Source organism: Pygocentrus nattereri, chromosome 22 (assembly GCF_015220715.1).
Source record: "Pygocentrus nattereri isolate fPygNat1 chromosome 22, fPygNat1.pri, whole genome shotgun sequence".
NCBI classification, from domain to species: Eukaryota; Metazoa; Chordata; class Actinopteri; order Characiformes; family Serrasalmidae; genus Pygocentrus; species Pygocentrus nattereri.
This window is the reverse complement of record NC_051232.1, coordinates 8,324,266-8,345,510: the sequence shown is the minus strand read 5'-3', so window position 1 is coordinate 8,345,510 and position 21,245 is coordinate 8,324,266. Positions and strand designations below refer to the sequence as shown.

General features: G+C 42.2%; 1 protein-coding gene across 8 annotated transcripts in view; it reads left to right on the top strand.

Moving 5' to 3' along the window:
• Window positions 1-21,245, top strand: part of ank2a (ankyrin 2a, neuronal) — a 99,812-nt gene that overhangs the window by 10,515 nt on the left and 68,052 nt on the right. For all 8 annotated transcript variants that reach the window (XM_037532926.1, XM_037532925.1, XM_037532921.1 and 5 more), the window contains exons 2-5: window positions 13,521-13,622; window positions 17,758-17,856; window positions 19,353-19,451; window positions 20,942-21,040. In XM_037532926.1, coding sequence (XP_037388823.1) covers window positions 13,521-13,622; window positions 17,758-17,856; window positions 19,353-19,451; window positions 20,942-21,040 — 399 coding nt within the window. The remainder of the gene's footprint in view (window positions 1-13,520; window positions 13,623-17,757; window positions 17,857-19,352; window positions 19,452-20,941; window positions 21,041-21,245) is intronic.

The window sequence follows — 21,245 nt, the reverse complement described above, 5'->3', positions numbered from 1 at the left end:
AGCCTGAAGACTCCTATTGATCTGTACATCGCTCTCCCTCTCTCTCACTCTCTCTCTCTCCACCCCCCCCCACCGTTCTCCCCGTTCTTCCTCCCTCCCCCGCTCTCTCTCTCTCTCTCTCTCTCTCTCTCTCTCTCTCTCTCTCTTTCTCACTCCCCCTCTCCCCGTTCCCCCTCCCTCTGCCTCCCCTTGTCCGCCATTCTCCTCCCCCCTCTATCTCTCTCTATGTTTCTCTCCCTCCCTCTCTGTTTTTCTCTCTCCCTCTCCCCGTTCTCCCCCTCTCTCTCTCTCTCTCTCTCTCTCTCTCTCTCTCTCTCTCTCTCTCTCTCTCTCTCTCTCTCTCTCTCTCTGTTTTTCTCTCTCCCTCTCCCCGTTCTCCCCCTCTCTCTCTCTCTCTCTCTCTCTGTTTTTCTCTCTCTCTCTCCCCATTCACCCTCCCTCTCTCCCCCCTCCATCTCCCCCCGTTCTCCCTCCCTTTCCCCTTACCACCTACACCCCCTCTGCCCCCCTCTGCCCCCCTCACTGGGTGTGGTGTCTGTAAAGATGTGCTGTATGTGCCTCCCTCTAGTGGTGACTGAGAGCTGAGAGAGAGGGTGAGTGAGCAGTACTGTGTGTTATGAAAGATGAATGTGTTGCAGTGAGTCACTGAGAGCTGAATGTCAGTGTTACAGTCCAAGAAGAAACCTTAGTCAGCAATCAGGACATCATCGGGACACTGACCCTACAGTCACACTGACCCTACAGTCAAACTGATCCTACAATCAAGCAAGAAAGCAAAGTTTATTTATATGGTGCTTTTTACAACTGGTGTTGTCACAAAGCAGCTTTGCAGAACAATCAGTATCACAGAAAGAAAGAAAAGAAACGAGTCCAAGCCCCCATGATCGTCGCCAGTGGCAACAGCGGCAAGGAAAAACTCCCTAAAGACGAAGAAACCTTGAGAGGAACCAAGACTCAAAAGGGGAAACCATCCTCCTACGGTTGACACTGGCTAGCACACTGACCCTACAATCACACCGATTATAAGATCACACTGATCCTACAGTCGCATTGATTATAAAATCACACAGATTATTCCGAAATTCCATCACATTTGTTTCATGTTGCCTAGTGGAACGTTTTAGCTCCCGTAAAGGGGAATGTTACTGATTCCTGCATAATTAGCTGGTTGCAATGTAAACAGAGTCATGCAGAGCGGTTTGGTGTGAAACTGTTCGTTCTAGAGTCTGAATTGTTCACAGTGGTGGTGATGGGAACCAGACGTCCCTCTAAAAGCTCCTCACAGAAAGTTCCTACATGAACTGGTTCTGAATTCACTGCCTGATGACTGAGATGCTGCTTTATGAGAGTTTAGAGAACTTCAACTCCATTCATGGTGGAGGGAGACATGCATTGGTTTGTGTGTATTGTTTGTGCAGTCTGTGCTGTTTATCCAGTGTGTATTGTTTATGCAGTCTGTGCTGTTTATCCAGTGTGTATTGTTTATGCAGTCTGTGCTGTTTATCCAGTGTGTATTGTTTGCGCAGTCTGTGCTGTTTATCCAGTGTGTATTGTTTGCGCAGTCTGTGTTGTTTACCCAGTGTGTATTGTTTATGCAGTCTGTGCTGTTTATCCAGTGTGTATTGTTTGCACAGCCTGTGTTGTTTATCCAGTGTGTATTGTTTATGCAGTCTGTGCTGTTTATCCAGTGTGTATTGTTTGTGCAGTCTATGTTGTTTACCCAGTGTGTATTGTTTTGCAGTCTGTGCTGTTTATCCAGTGTGTATTGTTTGTGCAGTCTATGTTGTTTACCCAGTGTGTATTGTTTTGCAGTCTGTGCTGTTTATCCAGTGTGTATTGATTACACAGTATGGGTTGCTTATCCAGTGCATATTGATTAGGCAGTATGGGCTGTTTGTCCAGTGTGTATTGATTACGCAGTCTGTGCTGTTTATCCAGTGTGTATTGATTACGCAGTATGGGTTGTTCATCCAGTGTGTATTGATTACACAGTATGGGTTGTTCATCCAGTGTGTATTGATTACACAGTATGGGTTGTTCATCCAGTGTGTATTGATTACACAGTATGGGTTGTTTATCTAGTGTGTATTGTTTATCCAGTGTGTATTGATTACACAGTATGGGTTGTTTATCTAGTGTGTATTGATTACACAGTATGGGTTGTTTATCTAGTGTGTATTGATTACACAGTATGGGTTGTTTATCTAGTGTGTATTGTTTATCCAGTGTGTATTAATTACGCAGTATGGGTTGTTTATCTGGTGTGTATTGTTTGTGCAGTCTGTGTTGTTTATCCAGTATGTATTGATTATCCAGTGTGTATTGATTAGGGAGTATGGGTTGTTTATCTGGTGTGTATTGATTATCCAGTGTGCACTGATTACGCAGTATGGGTTGTTTATCCAGTGTGTATTGGTTACACAGTGTAGGTTGTTTATCTAGTGTGTATTGATTACACAGTATGGGCTGTTTATCCAGTGTGTATTGTTTATGCAGTCTGTGCTGTTTATCCAGTGTGTATTGATTCTGCAGTATGGGCTGTTTATGCAGTGTGTATTGATTATGCAATGTGTATAGATTATGCAGTGTGTATTGATTATGCAGTGTGTATTGATTACACAGTATGGGTTGTTTATCCAGTGTGTATTGATTACACAGTATGGGCTGTTTATCCAGTGTGTCTTGATTATCCAGCGTGTATTGATTACGCAGTATTGGTTGTTTTCCAGTGTGTATCAATTATGCAGTTTGTGTTATTTATCCAGTTTGTGCTGTTTGTCAGTTTTCTGTTTTGAGCTCTTTGTAACCTGAGCATGCTGGGTATTGTAGTGCAGTAATTGCAGAGCTGATCATGACCTGTGGTGCTGAGGGGGGCATGATAGTGGACGTTAGTGGGTGTGTTATGAGCGTCTTAATCAGTGGAATATGAGCATGTTGTTAGTGTGTCTGACTGACTTCATCACTGCATTGATTTTCTGTTCTGCTTCTGCAGCGGAAATGTCCAACTGTCTGGAGCCCGAACACCACCCCACGCACGATGCCTGTTCACCATCAGTGTTATGCCACACCTCCCACACACCAAGCTCTCATCTTAATACCTACATTTAGAGTCGGTTAATCATTCAGCCTAACGAGAAACTGTAGAACAGACTCGGTTTATATCACAATACCTACATTTAGAGTCGGTTATTCATTCAGCCTAATGAGAAACTGTAGAACAGACTCAGTTTATATCACAATACCTACATTTAGAGTCGGTTATTCATTCAGCCTAACGAGAAACTGTAGAACAGACTCGGTTTATATCACAATACCTACATTTAGAGTCGGTTATTCATTCAGCCTAATGAGAAACTGTAGAACAGACTCAGTTTATATCACAATACCTACATTTAGAGTCGGTTATTCATTCAGCCTAACGAGAAACTGTAGAACAGACTCGGTTTATATCACAATACCTACATTTAGAGTCGGTTATTCATTCAGCCTAATGAGAAACTGTAGAACAGACTTGGTTTATATCACAATACCTACATTTAGATTCGGTTATTCATTCAGTCTAATGAGAAACTGTAGAACAGACTCAGTTTATATCACAATACCTACATTTAGAGTCGGTTATTCATTCAGCCTAATGAGAAACTGTAGAACAGACTCGGTTTATATCACAATACCTACATTTAGAGTCGGTTATTCATTCAGCCTAATGAGAAACTGTAGAACAGACTCGGTTTATATCACAATACCTACATTTAGAGTCGGTTATTCATTCAGCCTAATGAGAAACTGTAGAACAGACTCAGTTTATATCACAATACCTACATTTAGAGTCGGTTATTCATTCAGTCTAATGAGAAACTGTAGAACAGACTTGGTTTATATCACAATACCTACATTTAGAGTCGGTTATTCATTCAGTCTAATGAGAAACTGTAGAACAGACTCAGTTTATATCACAATACCTACATTTAGAGCCGGTTATTCATTCAGCCTAATGAGAAACTGTAGAACTGACTCGGTTTATATCACAATACCTACATTTAGAGCCGGTTATTCATTCAGCCTAATGAGAAACTGTAGAACTGACTCGGTTTATATCACAATACCTACATTTAGAGTCGGTTATTCATTCAGCCTAATGAGAAACTGTAGAACAGACTCGGTTTATATCACAATACCTACATTTAGAGTCGGTTATTCATTCAGCCTAATGAGAAACTGTAGAACAGACTCGGTTTATATCACAATACCTACATTTAGAGTCGGTTATTCATTCAGTCTAACGAGAAACTGTAGAACAGACTCGGTTTATATCACAATACCTACATTTAGAGTCGGTTATTCATTCAGTCTAATGAGAAACTGTAGAACAGACTCGGTTTATATCACAATACCTACATTTAGAGCCGGTTATTCATTCAGTCTAATGAGAAACTGTAGAACTGACTCGGTTTATATCACAATACCTACAGTTGTTCATTTTTAATGGTATTTAATTTTTTGTGTGTTACATAAATATATATATATATAGTCCCCCTATGTAAGCTAAGTAAGTGGTAGGCTGAGACTTTACGTTATTACTAGCACATTTAGCACGTTGGATTTCTAGATTTTAGTATGTTGCTTACAAGACCATTTGAATATTCAGATAACGGCAGAAATCAGATTGTGATCAGATTATTGAGTGCATGTAAACTCAAGCATTGCTGGATGTTTGGTTCTCCAACAGTTCTCCACATCCTCGAATTTCAGATAGAGCTAAAGTGAGACGCCTTTCTGGCCGAAGTGATACGGAGGTTTGTAACTGTCTGTAAGGCAGTGACGCAACTTGATTTGTCCAGCTTTTATGCGCTTCTGTTTCTTGTGAAAAGGGCCTGTTGTCTGTATGAGTGTGAGTGAGTGAGTGAGTGTGTGTGTGTGTGTGTGAGAGTGTGTATGTGAGTGTCTGTGAGAGAGAACTGATGTAATATAGAAGAACACACACATACAGACATCGCGCTCTGAGCCCAGAATACTCTGCTCTCCTCAGGACACACAGTACAGGGTTGTGGCCACCAGGTGGCGGTGTATTGTCAGAAGGTGGTGCAGGAGCCCCAGTCTGATGTGATGGAGGTCTGTGAGGCTGTAGATGACAGGAGGAGACCGGAGGCTCCTCAGGACACAGATACACATTCTGTTCAGAGCGTCACACACTTTATCCCTTTATACACAATCATGGAAATAAGTAGCAAAACAGAGAAACATAACTGCGGAAACGGGTCTCTCTCTCTCTCTCTCTCTCTCTCTCTCTCTCTCTGTCTCTGTCTCTCTCTCTCTCTCTCTCCCCCTCTCCCCCTATATATATATATACTCTCTTTTTCTCTCTGTATCCCTCTCTCAATATTCTCTCACGCTCTCTCTCTGTATTTCTCTTTTCTCTCCTCTCTCTGTTTTTCTCTCCTCTCTCCTCTCTCTCTCTCTCTTTTTCTTTCTCTCTTGTTCAGCTGTGTTCAGTGTGTTTTTGGTCAGTGTCAGTGTTTTTTTGTGTTTCTATGAGCGCTCATTTGCTCTAATCTGTAAACAGAGTCTCTCAGGGTGTCCACATCTGGACTTACACACACACACACACACACACACACACACACACAGCTGTATGGGCGGTCAGGAATCTCCTGGATGGATTTTCTCTCTTGCTGACCGGCCGGCTGTTGGCTGGACTCTCAGTCCGGCATCCCTTGCTTGCCCGTAGTGGAGAGTCTTTCCGCAGTGTGAGTGTCTGTGTGGTTTCCGCGGTGATGGTGTATTATGGCTCACGCGGCAGCTCACCTAAAGAAGGCACGGGAGCTGGAGCAGCTGTCCGAAATCCGAGCACTCACCAAAGCTCGAGAGAAACGCCAGCGGCGACGCGAGAGAGCCGAGCGCAAACGGCAGGTAACACCTACGCACACCTACACTGCTGCAGGTGGAGGACATTCTGACCAGGTCTGAGTCCTGGACACAGTGCAGCATCAGTCACTGTTACACACTGTATTCATCTGATATCATCCAGTTATCCACTCTTGTTGTTCCACTCCTGCACTGTTTAAACTCAGAATACACACCTGCAGCTGGAGTTCTGGTGACGGTTGCTGTATGGAGACACTGTACTTAGTGAATATGTTGTGTGAAGACACTGTATTTAGTGAACTTGCTCTATGGAGACACTGTATTCAGTGAACTTGCTCTATGGAGACACTGTATTTGGTGAACGTGCTCTATGGAGACACTGTATTTGGTGAACGTGCTCTATGGAGACACTGTATTTAGTGAACATGCTCTATGGAGACACTGTATTCAGTGAACTTGCTCTATGGAGACACTGTATTTGGTGAACTTGCTCTATGGAGACACTGTATATAGTGAACTTGTTCTATGGAGACACTGTATATAGTGAACTTGCTCTAAGGAGACACTGTATTTAGTGAACTTGCTCTAAGGAGACACTGTATTTAGTGAACTTGCTCTATGGAGACACTGTATTTAGTGAACTTGCTCTATGGAGACACTGTATATAGTGAACTTGCTCTATGGAGACACTGTATATAGTGAACTTGCTCTAAGGAGACACTGTATATAGTGAACTTGCTCTATGGAGACACTGTATATAGTGAACTTGTACTATGGAGACACTGTATTTAGTGAACTTGCTCTATGGAGACACTGTATTTAGTGAACTTGTACTATGGAGACACTGTATGTAGTGAATGTGCTCTATGGAGACACTGTATTTAGTGAACTTGCTCTATGGAGACACTGTATTTAGTGAACTTGCTCTATGGAGACACTGTATATAGTGAACTTGCTCTATGGAGACACTGTATTTAGTGAACTTGCTCTATGGAGACACTGTATTTAGTGAACTTGCTCTATGGAGACGTTGCATTTAGTGAATGTGCTCTATGGAGACACTGTATTTAGTGAACTTGTACTATGGAGACACTGTATGTAGTGAATGTGCTCTATGGAGACACTGTATTTAGTGAACTTGCTCTAAGGAGACACTGTATATAGTGAACTTGCTCTATGGAGACACTGTATTTAGTGAACTTGCTCTATGGAGACACTGTATGTAGTGAACTTGCTCTATGGAGACACTGTATTTAGTGAACTTGCTCTATGGAGACACTGTATTTAGTGAACTTGCTCTATGGAGACACTGTATATAGTGAACTTGCTCTATGGAGACACTGTATATAGTGAACTTGCTCTATGGAGACACTGTATATAGTGAACTTGCTCTATGGAGACACTGTATTTAGTGAACTTGCTCTATGGAGACACTGTATTTACTGAACTTGCTCTATGGAGACACTGTATATAGTGAACTTGTATGTAGACACTATGTAGTGAGCGTGCTGTGTGGAGACACTGTATATAGTGAACGTGCTCTATGGAGACACTTTATTTAGTGAACTTGTATGTAGACACTATGTAGTGAGCGTGCTGTGTGGAGACACTGTATATAGTGAACTTGCTCTATGGAGACACTGTATATAGTGAACTTGTTCTATGGAGACACTGTATATAGTGAACTTGCTCTATGGAGACACTGTATTTAGTGAACTTGCTCTATGGAGACACTGTATTTAGTGAACTTGCTGTATGGAGACACTGTATTTAGTGAAGTTGCTCTATGGAGACGTTGCATTTAGTGAACTTGCTGTATGGAGACACTGTATTTAGTGAACTTGCTGTATGGAGACGTTGCATTTAGTGAATTTGCAGTATGGAGAAACTGTATTTAGTGACCATAGTGCATGTTTTGAGTGGTGGTTGCGGTGTACACTGAGGCAGTGGTGGTGTCCAGTTTTGAGGTGGTGAGATGAGATAGTGGTGGTGTGCACTGAGGCGGTGTGTGGTGTCCAGTTTTGAGGTGGTGAGATGAGATAGTGGTGGTGTGCACTGAGGCGGTGTGTGGCTGGTGGTGTGAGGTTTAGTAAACCTAAATAAATCCAATAGGTAAATGAAACCTTGTAACTACGCCTCCTTCTGACATACTGCTTATGGATAGATGTGAAATAAAGGAAAGCTCCACTCCCAAATTTTCTCCAGTTTAATTTCTGACACACACAAGTTCAAGTTCTGTAAAGTTCCTGTTTGAATTATTTCATTTTTGTCTACTTGAGATTTTCAGTTTTGTTAAAAGAGCTGGTGCACTTTCAGTACCGTCCAGTTAAAACAACTAAATCTGATTTTATTGCCAAACTGTCTCTGACAGTTACTGATGTAGAAAAAAACGTGCTGATGTCGAGTCGCTGTGTGTACTCTGTTCTCCAACTGAGCGTTTCATTCAGGACTTCACTGCCCGTTCCACAGCAGCCAATCAGAGATCAGCACAGATTTTGTGTAGTCAAAGCAGGTCGCCTCGGGCCGCTCTCTGACCCACCAACCCTCCATTACTAAGACTGACCTGCTACAGAACACAGAGCATTAATGAAGTGGGGCACTGCGGGACGGCGAAGTTCACGAGCACACCACTTTATTTACTCCTGCTGGACGCATATGTGGTCCAGCATGATCACCGCCTGGACAGTGTCTTCAGAGTGGACGGAGATGCCAATGGAATCCTGATTTAATGCCAGTGATTTGCAAATTAAATGCCAGTGGGAATGTCAGGGGAACCGATGGAATGCCAGTTGAGAATTCGTCAGCAACACCGTAGTCCTTGTCTAGAAAGCCACTTGTGACAGCAGACTGAAGATCTGAAGCATGCAAGACATTTAAGTGGTCAGAGGTCCCAGTCTGACTGGTGGAGGTTGTAAATAACTTCATGGCCTGTTGTTCTGGAAGTATCTTCTGATTCCCCTGCGGAGGCGCATTCCAGGGAAGAGGCAGGGCAGGTGCCCCATTGTGGTTGGGAACGACGGCACCAGGCTGGGCTTCAGCCCCACACACGTGCCCAGGACTGGAAGGGTTAAAAATATCCCAGAGTGGATGGGATGGCCTGTTTGAACTCTACAACATCCATACGAAGCCAAGTAGACCACTCTGACAAGCAAGAGCTTTGGAGATCTACAGAGAACATGGGCTTGGAGAAGAGCCCATGAAGGTGAAGGTTTGGACTCCAGCGTTGGTCGGACCGAGGCTTTAAAGAGCAGAAGATGAGGATTGGTTTTTCACCAAGCCGAAGAACCTCCAACAAGCTCAACAATTAAATTTCAACTATTGTTATTTTCGTTGCCATGGGTAATGCAGCGATGTGTAGACTGTGTGGAACTGATAAAGGCCCTCAGGCTGTGGGAAGTGACCCGTATCTGGACCGTTACTGTGATTTTGCACCCAATGCTATGTGGAGCATGGTAAGGCCTAGTAAACTTCAGCATCTGTTGGGATGGTTTTGGATTCCCTTGAGCTCTTTAGTGTTCCAGTGTTCTTTACATGGTTCTGTAGTCCAGGATTGCATGCACTGCACTCTTTCCTTTTAGGTGAACATCTTCACTGCACTGCATCCCCAGAACTCTTAGATGTAGTCAATCAGCCAAGACATGTTTGGTGTCTGAATTTAGCCTCTGTAGAGCTAAGCGGCTAATGTAGCTAACAACCAACTCCACGCAGACTGTGTGGAGGTGTTCAGTATCTCTAATAGACTTGATTATGTGCTTTCTGACACTGTATCACTGTTATCTGTAAACATGGATAAAGTACACAGGATAAGTAGGGCAATTTGGTAAATGCATGCAATGTCATAACATCAGGCTATCCCAATAGTGGGAAGGTTGTCTACTTATACAGTTAACCAAATATAATTTAGCCTAATGCACCCGTTGGTTTTGAATTATGTTACATAATGCTGCCACCTTCTCTGGGCCTGAGCTCATTTAAAATGGACTGAGGGGAAGTGGAAAAGTGTCTGGCGGTCCGACAGATCAACATTTGAAATTCCTTTAGGAAATCATGGACACAGTGTCCTCAGGGCTGAAGACCACTCAGCTTGTTATCAGTGCTCAGTTCTAAAGCCAGTATTCATGATGGTTTAGGGGGCATTAGTGCACATGGCCTGGGTGATGTGCTCATCTGTGAAGACTCTATTAAAGCTGAATGATATAAACATGTTTTAGCAACATCTGCTGCCGTCCAGACGACGTCTTTTTCAGAGGAGGCCTTGATTATTTCAGCAAGACGATGTCAAACCACATTCTGCATGTATTACAGCAGCACTGCTCCGTATTAAAAGAGTCCGGGTGCTAAACTGACCTGCCTGCAATCCAGACTTGTCACCACTGAGAACATCTGGCACATTATGAAATGAAAAATATGGCAAATGAGACCCTGAAACTGATGAGCAGCTGAAATCCTGAATCAAACCAGAACAGAAAACATTTCACTGTCAGAGCTACAGCAGCGTCTCCTCAGTTCCCAAACACTGACAGAGCGCTGTTAAAGAAGAGGTGAAGGGAGACAGTGGTAAACAGGCCCCGTTAGAGTGGTTTTAGGTAGTTTGCGGTGATTTCATATGTATTTAGTATGTTACATACTAATTAAAGTCATTTTACATTAGGCCTAGTCTTTCTTTTTTCCCTCGCAGTTATTTGTAATATTTGTCTTAGTTCATTTTCTAAAATAAAGGGCTGTGTGCATTTTTACAGTCTGTTTGAGGAAATTAAAAACTAGGATTACAGGACAAGTATGGGCCAGAAGTGGCAAACATTCAGCAGGGTGCCGACCTTATCAAGCCAGCAGACCTATAGATGCTCACTCGTTGGAGTGATCTGGAGTGATTTAGTATATGGGAATGTTTGGGGTGGTCTGGAGTGATTTAGCATCTTGGGGTGATTTATTATATGTGTATGTTTGGGCTTATTAGAGGTGGTTTGATGTAGTTTGTGGTGATATGGGAATGTTTGGGGTGATCTGGAGTGATTTAGTATGTTTGGGCTGATTTAGTATGTTGGGGTGGTCTGGAGTGATTTAGTATATGTTTGTGGTGGTTTGAGGTAGTTTGTGGTGATATGGGAATGTTTAGGGTGGTCTGGAGTGATTTAGTATGTTTTGGGTAATTTAGTATATTGGGGTGGTCTGGAGTGATTTAGTATGTTAGGGTGGTTTGGGGTGATTTAGTATGTTGGGGTGGTCTGGAGTGATTTAGTATGTTTTGGGTAATTTAGTATATTGGGGTGGTCTGGAGTGATTTAGTATGTTGGGGTGGTTTGGGGTGATTTAGTATGTTGGGGTGGTCTGGAGTGATTTAGTATGTTGGGGTGATCTGGAGAGATTTAGTATGTTTTGGGTGATTTAGTATGTTGGGGTGGTCTGGAGTGATTTAGTATGTTGGAGTGATCTGGAGTGATTTAGTATGTTGGAGTGATCTGGAGTGATTTAGTTTGTTTTGGGTGATTTAGTATGTTGGGTTGGCCTGGAGCGATTTAGTATGTTGGGGTGATCTGGAGTGATTTAGTATGCTTTGGGTGATTTAATATGTTGAGGTGGTCTGGAGTGATTTAGTATGTTTTGGGTAATTTAGTATATTGGGGTGGTCTGGAGTGATTTAGTATGTTGGGGTGGTTTGGGGTGATTTAGTATGTTGGGGTGGTCTGGAGTGATTTAGTATGTTGGGGTGATCTGGAGAGATTTAGTATGTTTTGGGTGATTTAGTATGTTGGGGTGGTCTGGAGTGATTTAGTATGTTGGAGTGATCTGGAGTGATTTAGTATGTTGGAGTGATCTGGAGTGATTTAGTTTGTTTTGGGTGATTTAGTATGTTGGGTTGGCCTGGAGCGATTTAGTATGTTGGGGTGATCTGGAGTGATTTAGTATGCTTTGGGTGATTTAATATGTTGAGGTGGTCTGGAGTGATTTAGTATGTTTTGGGTAATTTAGTATATTGGGGTGGTCTGGAGTGATTTTGTATGTTGGGGTGGTTTGGGGTGATTTAGTATGTTGGGGTGGTCTGGAGTGATTTAGTATGTTTTGGGTAATTTAGTATATTGGGGTGGTCTGGAGTGATTTAGTATGTTGGGGTGGTTTGGGGTGATTTAGTATGTTGGGGTGGTCTGGAGTGATTTAGTATGTTGGGGTGATCTGGAGAGATTTAGTATGTTTTGGGTGATTTAGTATGTTGGGGTGGTCTGGAGTGATTTAGTATGTTGGAGTGATCTGGAGTGATTTAGTATGTTGGAGTGATCTGGAGTGATTTAGTTTGTTTTGGGTGATTTAGTATGTTGGGTTGGCCTGGAGCGATTTAGTATGTTGGGGTGATCTGGAGTGATTTAGTATGCTTTGGGTGATTTAATATGTTGAGGTGGTCTGGAGTGATTTAGTATGTTTTGGGTAATTTAGTATATTGGGGTGGTCTGGAGTGATTTAGTATGTTGGGGTGGTTTGGGGTGATTTAGTATGTTGGGGTGGTCTGGAGTGATTTAGTATGTTGGGGTGATCTGGAGAGATTTAGTATGTTTTGGGTGATTTAGTATGTTGGGGTGGTCTGGAGTGATTTAGTATGTTGGAGTGATCTGGAGTGATTTAGTATGTTGGAGTGATCTGGAGTGATTTAGTTTGTTTTGGGTGATTTAGTATGTTGGGTTGGCCTGGAGCGATTTAGTATGTTGGGGTGATCTGGAGTGATTTAGTATGCTTTGGGTGATTTAATATGTTGAGGTGGTCTGGAGTGATTTAGTATGTTTTGGGTAATTTAGTATATTGGGGTGGTCTGGAGTGATTTTGTATGTTGGGGTGGTTTGGGGTGATTTAGTATGTTGGGGTGGTCTGGAGTGATTTAGTATGTTGGAGTGATCTGGAGTGATTTAGTTTGTTTTGGGTGGTTTAGTATGTTGGGGTGGCCTGGAGTGATTTATTATATGTGTATGTTTGTGGTGGTTTGAGGTAGTTTGGGGTGATATGGGAATGTTTAGGGTGGTCTGGAGTGATTTAGTATGTTTTGGGTGATTTAGTATGTTGGGGTGCTCTGGAGTGATTTAGTATGTTTTAGGTGATTTAGTATGTTGGGATGATCTGGAGTGATTTTGTATGTTTGGGGTGGTCTGTAGTGATTTAGTATGTATTGGGTGATTTAGTCTGTTCGGGTGGTCTGGAGAGATTTAGTATGTTTGGGGTGGTCTGGAGTGATTTAGTATGTTTGGAGTGGTCTGGAGTGATTTAGTATGTTGGGGTGGTCTGGAGTGATTTAATATGTTTGGGGTGGTCTGGAGTGATTTAATATGTTTGGGGTGGTCTGGAGTGATTTAGTATGTTGGGGTGATCTGGAGTGATTTAGTATGTTTGGGGTGATCTGGAGTGATTTAGTATGTTTGGGGTGGTCTGGAGTGATTTAGTATGTTTGGGGTGATCTGGAGTGATTTAGTATGTCGGGGTGATCTGGAGTGATTTAGTATGTCAGGGTGATCTGGAGTGATTTAGTATGTTTGGGGTGATCTGGAGTGATTTAGTATGTTGGGGTGATCTGGAGTGATTTAGTATGTTGGGGTGACTGTGTATTTACTACACTTTGCTAAACTGCTTTGACATTCATTTTGATTCACGTGCCTGTGTTTGTGTTTTTTCTGCAGTCGGACAGTAACACTAGTTTCCTGAGGGCAGCGAGAGCCGGGAATGTCGAGAAAGTTCTGGAGCTTCTGAAGAGTGGACAAGACATCTCTACCTGTAACCAGGTCAGACGGCACTTATTTTGTCTATGTGTGTGATTAGATTTTGGTCAGCAGCCCACCAATTACCTGCATTATCTTTTTTCATGGTGGTGCAGTGGATAGTGCTGTCGCCTCACGGCAAGAATGGTCAATTGGAGGCACTAAATTGCCCCTAGGTGTGAATGTGTGTGTGATTGTGTGTGTCTACCCTGTGATGACCGGCATCCTGTCCAGAGTGTTTCCCGCCGTACACTGAAGGAGCAATGGGACAGGCTCTAGCACTCCCTGTTACCCAGGAGGATAAGCGCCTTCAAGATGAATGAAGCAGATATTGGACTGGTGGTATTTGTGCTGACTGCTGAGTATTTGGGATAACTATATTTGTTGGTTATGGTGTTTGGGGTGACTGTATTTGGTGGTTAGGGTGTTCAGGGTGACTATATTTGTTGGTTATGGTGTTTGGGGTGACTGTATATTTGGTGGTTAGGGTGTTCAGGATGACTATTGGTGGTTAGGGTGTTTGGTTTGACTATGTTTGATGGTTAGGATGTTTGAGGTGATTATATTTAGTGGATTGGGTGTTCAGGGTGACTGTATGTGGTGGGTTGGGTGTTCAGGGTGACTGTATGTGGAGGGTTGGGTGTTCAGGGTGACTGTATGTGGTGGTTTGGGTGTTCAGGGTGACTGTATGTGGTGGGTTGGGTGTTCAGGGTGACTATGTGGAGGGTTGGGTGTTCAGGGTGACTGTATGTGGAGGGTTGGGTGTTCAGGGTGACTGTATGTGGTGGGTTAGGTGTTCAGGGTGACTATGTGGAGGGTTGGGTGTTCAGGGTGACTGTATGTGGAGGGTTGGGTGTTCAGGGTGACTGTATGTGGTGGGTTGGGTGTTCAGGGTGACTGTATGTGGAGGGTTGGGTGTTCAGGGTGACTGTATGTGGCGGGTTGGGTGTTCAGTGTGACTGTATGTGGAGGGTTGGGTGTTCAGGGTGACTGTATGTGGAGGGTTGGGTGTTCAGGGTGACTGTATGTGGAGGGTTGGGTGTTCAGGGTGACTGTATGTGGAGGGTTGGGTGTTCAGGGTGAGTGTATGTGGAGGGTTGGGTGTTCAGGGTGACTGTATGTGGAGGGTTGGGTGTTCAGGGTGACTGTATGTGGTGGGTTGGGTGTTGCTCATGTTTTGTCAGTGTTGAAGTGAGTAAAAGCAGCAGTTCTGCAGGTTTTTCACTCTGTGCAGCACTGGGTGATGTAATTTTTTACCCTCTGTGATCCAGACCATACAGAATGTTGTAGCAGAGTGAGAGAGTAAATTTAGAAATCCTTTTAAATACGGCAGCATATGAAACCTGCAGATTTTCACTGTCCTGTGTGTCTGTGTGTGTGTGCTTGTGTGTCTGTGTGTCTGTTTGTGTGTCTGTGTGTGTGTGTATGTGTTCTGTAGTGCAGCTCAGCTGTTCGACTGTAACAGCTGTTCATTCCCTGCCCCCCCTCACTGAGCCACCGTTTGAGCTCCCCCTACAGAGCCTTATCACCCAAACTGAGAACAGAACACACTCATTCACGGTCAGCATAAACACAAAGTCACAGACGTACTGTGAGTAATGCGCTGTCGGGTAAAGCCTATAAAGCCTGATGTTCATATATGTTTCTGCTGAAGGTCATTCAGTGATGATTCAGTCTGACTGACCTTGCCTCAGTCCAGCCTGTGTATCAGAGTGACCGCTGCTGCAGCTGCTGATTTAATTTAATTCAATTTAACTTCGTTTGCACACTTTCTGCTTAAAACAAGAGAATAAAAGATGTCCAAACAATTAATTTAGCAGTTCTTTCATTTACGCTCCCCACCTAATGAGCTGATTTAAGTGAATTTAGTGGGTGATGAACTGGGAGTCAACATCACTGCATAACTCTTCTCTGTCATTTTATGTGTTTTATTGTTTTCAGTCATACATTTATGTTAGCAGAGTGTATTTCGGCTTGATTTGGGCCACAAAGAACCCAAAGAGCCCGAAATAAATGCTTCAATTTGCACACTTAAGAAAAACCACACACACTCCTTTTCTACAAAAATATTATTATTTTTTTTTAAATTAACTTAATATACCTAATTTTAAAATTCCCACAGAATTATTAAGTTTTGTTTTGTAGCATGGGATTAATATAACCTAGGAGTATTTCTATGGTTTGTTATATAACTCAGGATTAATATAACCTGGGAGTATTTCTATGGTTTGTTATATAACTCAGGATTAATATAACCTGGGAGTATTTCTATGGTTTGTTATATAACTCAGGATTGATATAACCTGGGAATATTTCTATGGTTTGTTATATAACTCAGGATTAATATAACCTGAGAGTATTTCTATGGTTTGTTATATAACTCAGGATTAATATAACCTGGGAGTATTTCTATGGTTTGTTATACAGCACATGATCAAAATAACCTGGGATTATTTCTGTTTTGTTTTATAGCACAGGTTTAATGTAACCTGGGATTATTTCTTCAGTTTGTTTTATAATGCAGGATTAATATAACCTGGGATAATTAATATATCCTGGGGTTACATCTATAGTTTGAATTGTAGAACGTAAAATCTGTCAGAATCTTAAACATGATAAACAAGATAAACATGACTGACGTGTCTATTAAGACAGGACTCAAATCACTAAGAAACATCTGTTATAATTACATTGCCCCAGTGATCAATAATAATTACATTGGCCCTGCCGAAAAAAGAAAAAAAAACCCAAATCTATCCATGTAGGCCTTCAGAGTGCAAATAGCAGAGATCATAGAACAGAACCCTGTGGAACACCATTGTTTTACTCTAGTATTTACTGATGTTTCCCTGTTTCACAAACTGACCGAGATCAGAAGTCTAATATTCCTGTGACCAGAGCTTTCACAGGTGGCCAATCAGGCCTGCATTAACACAGTGACAATATGAATGTGACTGTTTGTGCTTTAGTCATGTGGACTGCAGAAGCTCCTGGGTTCCCGTGAACATTACATAAATCCCTCGTTCACTAAATCACTCCTCCGGCGTGGTTATTTCATCAGCTGATGGAGCGAATGTGGAGGACAGTTTAATCTCTTTCAGTCCAAACTGTAAAACTGTAAAAGAGCAAAAAGCTGAGTTCCAAACCCGCCACCTGCCCTCATCTCCTAATGCACAAAGCGCTATTGTGTAACCGCAGAGCAGTTAGCAAAACGGACCGTTATTCTGATTTAAATAGTGGCCACTAGGGGAGTCAGGGTGACTATATAGAGAGTTAATCTGATTTAGATAGTGCCCAGTAGGGAAGTCACGAGTCAGAGCACTGAGAGAGATGAACTCAATGACAGACAGAAAAGGTTACCACATAGGAAGAGAGAGAGGGAGCAGGGGAGAAGGAGAGAAAATAGATAATGAGAGAGAAAAGGAGAGAGAGAGAGGAAGAGAGAAATTAGAGAGCAGGAGAGAAATAAAATCAGAAAGCAAAAAAAGTGAGAAAAGAGGCATGAAGGGGAAGAGAAAAGAAAGAAAAAGGCAAGAGGAAGAGAAAAATTAGAGACAAAAGAAAGGAGATAGGATAGAGAGTAAATGAGTGAGAGAAAAGAGAAGGAGAGAGTTCTGTCCTCAGGTCATCTCATGTTTAATAAGCTCTAACGACAGGATGTTAAATGGTAGAAATCAGAGTCATTATAAAGGAGGAGGAGACGGTCACTGGTGGAAATGTGAATCTGAAGGTTTGTCTGTTTGTGGAGAGCCGGTCAGCTTGCTGGTTATATGGGGGAAGGAAATGCCCCACCATACCACCCCCCCTGCCCCCCCGCTCCCCCCGCTGTGGAAATGCCCCACCTTACTGGAGATTGGTGCAAGCACCATAGCCAGAACAACCCGAAAAATCACATTTTAGTACGTTATGGAGCCAAATGCTACAAACTACTTGTGATGTTTTCATCTCAACAAATCTGTGTTTAGATGATAGTTTGACCTCCAGTGTGGAGTGCTTTCATGTCTTCCCATTCAGAGAGAGAGAGAGAGAGAGGTCTGGCCTTGTAAGGCTGGAAATAACTGCCCAGTGGCGCCACAATTGTGAAAACATTCCTATAAGGACTTTGTTTAAACTCCACACGGTTTGAGCGTTAAATCAGGTTTCTTGTGTGTCTGTACAGAATGGGCTGAACGCTCTTCATCTGGCTGCTAAAGAAGGTCATGTGGAGCTGGTGGAGGAGCTGCTGGAGAGAGGAGCAGCAGTGGACTCAGCTACCAAGGTATGGAGTCTGTATACATCTGTGTGTGTGTGTAAACACTGAGCGGTCACTTCATAAGGAACACCTGTACACCTGCACAGTCACCCAATCAGCCTATCATATAGCAGCAGCAGCAGCAGCACAGTGTATAGACTCAACCAAGACTTAACAGGAGACACTTTCTAGGAGCATGAAGAAGAACCTCTGAGGAATTCCATGTTTACAGGTAACAATACCCAGTTTTAGCATAGTTTGTGCAAATAGCACAGATCCTAGAACAGAACCTTGTGGAACACCATGTTTTACTGATGTGTCACTGTTTCCATTTAAAAACTGATGCATATATATATATATATATATATATATATATATATATATATATATATATATATATATATATATATATATGTAGCGTATAAAATCATACAGACATGGTCCAAGTTAAAAAAACATCATGGAGAAGAGAAGAATATGATGAAGGAGACTTTTGATGATTAGCTGGCTTTCATTAAGGACAGTGTGAACTCTTCAGGTGAGAGGGAAGGATAGTTTGTTTCCCCGCCTCCCCATCACTGGCCCCGTACCGCGGCTCGGCCACCTAGCCCAGGAGGTGGGTTTTGGGACTCGGCCACTGTCCACCAAGCCCTCACAGTTATTATCCTCCCCATGCTGTCATCGTGGGTTTTCAACTATGCTCTGGGTTTGAGCTCCACCATCCTGCTGGCTCTTGCTGCCAACATTGGGGCACCAGAGGATGTCATTTGGATGATCTCTGTCGAGCCCAGCTCGCTTTAATTTAAGCAGATGGTCGTTGATTTTATGCCTGTCTTCTCAAATAAACACAGCCTTGTTGCAGAATGCTTTGTTGCTCAGTCAAATGGGAGGGGCATGTAAATGCAGACCCATCGTATGGCGCTTGTTACACCAGGTGTTTTTGCAAAGCAGCTTTACAGAAAATCTGGTGCCATGACCCAAACAGTCCCCTAATCACTGTACCCTACAAATTTGAAGATCTATATTACTATATCTAACATATATATATATATATATATATATATATATATATATATATATATATATATATATATATAAAACATACCTGTTTAAGCAAGCATATTCTCTTTAAACTGGTTTGTTGTTTTACCGTGACTCTTTTGTTAGTGTTGTTTTATTTTGACGTATTCAAATCATTGTTGATTCACATTTATTATTATTGTTGATTTTTCCTGTTTTGTAAGGTGACCTTGGGTTTTTGATTATTATTATTATTATTATTATATAGATCAGAACACATGATGGTAGTAAGCAATTTCAGACACTAACATAATGCAAATTTGCTTATTACTTACAAACAACACAGTGCATTATGGATACACCCTGTTTGCTAGTGTATATCTGTTTTACATGACAGGAGTGGTGGAGTCCATGGAGTCATGAGCCCCTCAGGGTCCTACACGCGCTAATTTCAGCTGTTCTCTACTTTAACTCTCTGTCCTGCTCTCTGATTGGCTGTGCAGAAAGGAAACACCGCCCTCCACATTGCCTCATTGGCCGGGCAGAAAGAGGTGGCGAAGCTGTTAGTGAAAAGAGGAGCAGACATCAATGCCCAATCACAGGTAAGAATCATGAATACCTTAAACTGTCCCAACTGAGAGTGCTTAAAATTCTGGAAACATGAAGAGCTCTGTGTTGATCAATTTCAGCCCCACAAACACTGAGTGCGTTTACTCTTAATAATCTGATAACTGCAGAAAATCAGATTGTGTCAGTAACTGGTTCAGTGTGTTTACACTTAATAATCTGATAAGTGCAGAAAATCAGATTGTGTCAGTAACTGGTTCAGCGTGTTTACCCTTAATAATCTGATAACTACAGAAAATCAGATTGTGTCAGTAACTGGTTCAGTGCGTTTACCCTTAATAGTCTGATAACTACAGAAAATCAGATTGTGTCAGTAACTGGTTCGGTGCGTTTACCCTTAATAATCTGATAACTGCAGAAAATCAGATTGTGTCAGTAACTGGTTCAGCGTGTTTACCCTTAATAATCTGATAACTACAGAAAATCAGATTGTGTCAGTAACTGGTTCAGCGTGTTTACCCTTAATAATCTGATAACTACAGAAAATCAGATTGTGTCAGTAACTGGTTCAGCGTGTTTACACTTAATAATCTGATAACTACAGAAAATCAGATTGTGTCAGTAACTGGTTCAGTGTGTTTACCCTTAATAGTCTGATAACTACAGAAAATCAGATTGTGTCAGTAACTGGTTCAGTGTGTTTACACTTAATAATCTGATAACTGCAGAAAATCAGATTGTGTCAGTAACTGGTTCAGTGCGTTTACCCTTAATAATCTGATAACTGCAGAAAATCAGATTGTGTCAGTAACTGGTTCAGCGTGTTTACCCTTAATAATCTGATAACTGCAGAAAATCAGATTGTGTCAGTAACTGGTTCAGCGTGTTTACCCTTAATAATCTGATAACTGCAGAAAATCAGATTGTGTCAGTAACTGGTTCAGTGTGTTTACCCTTAATAATCTGATAACTGCAGAAAATCAGATTTTGTCAGTAACTGGTTCAGTGCGTTTACCCTTAATAATCTGATAACTGCAGAAAATCAGATTGTGTCAGTAACTGGTTCAGCGTGTTTACCCTTAATAATCTGATAACTGCAGAAAATCAGACTGTGTCAGTAACTGGTTCAGTGTGTTTACACTTAATAATCTGATAACTGCAGAAAATCAGATTTCAGTTTCAGTGCCACTCCAACAGCGCTGAGTTTAACGCTGCTCGCTGTTTCCGGGACAGCGCTTTGTTTTCACACATGCCTAGACTTAGAGAAATGAAAGAAATAAGAGTAAGAGTTTACATGCACTGAAAACCCCCATAACTGAGCTCAAATCCCACCTCTTCATCAGATTTATAGACCTCAAGTTGATGTAAGAAATCAGAGTGTGCCGTTCACACCTCCATTTAACAGTCCGATAACTACAGAAATCTGATAATGATCAGGTTAGTGCGGGCAGGTAAACACACTTGGTGTTGATGGACCTTCAGAGAAACTGAGCTGAGAGGTGTTAATGTAAGTGTGTTCCTGCAGAATGGCTTCACTCCTCTGTACATGGCCGCCCAGGAGAATCACCTGGACGTGGTGCGCTACCTGCTAGAGAACGGTGGCAACCAGAGCACAGCCACTGAGGTGAGACTTCACTGACCTTTAAACTCATCCTTCAGGTCACCAGCCTGTGACCTCCCCTCCCAACCGCCTTGTCCATCTTATTCAGATAAAAGTCAAAATATCAACATAGCTCTATACGTTCAGTCGTATATATAAAGAGTCCATATCTGACGTTTATTTGAATTTTCTACTTATAATGTTGGCAGGATTTTATGCACCAGAAACA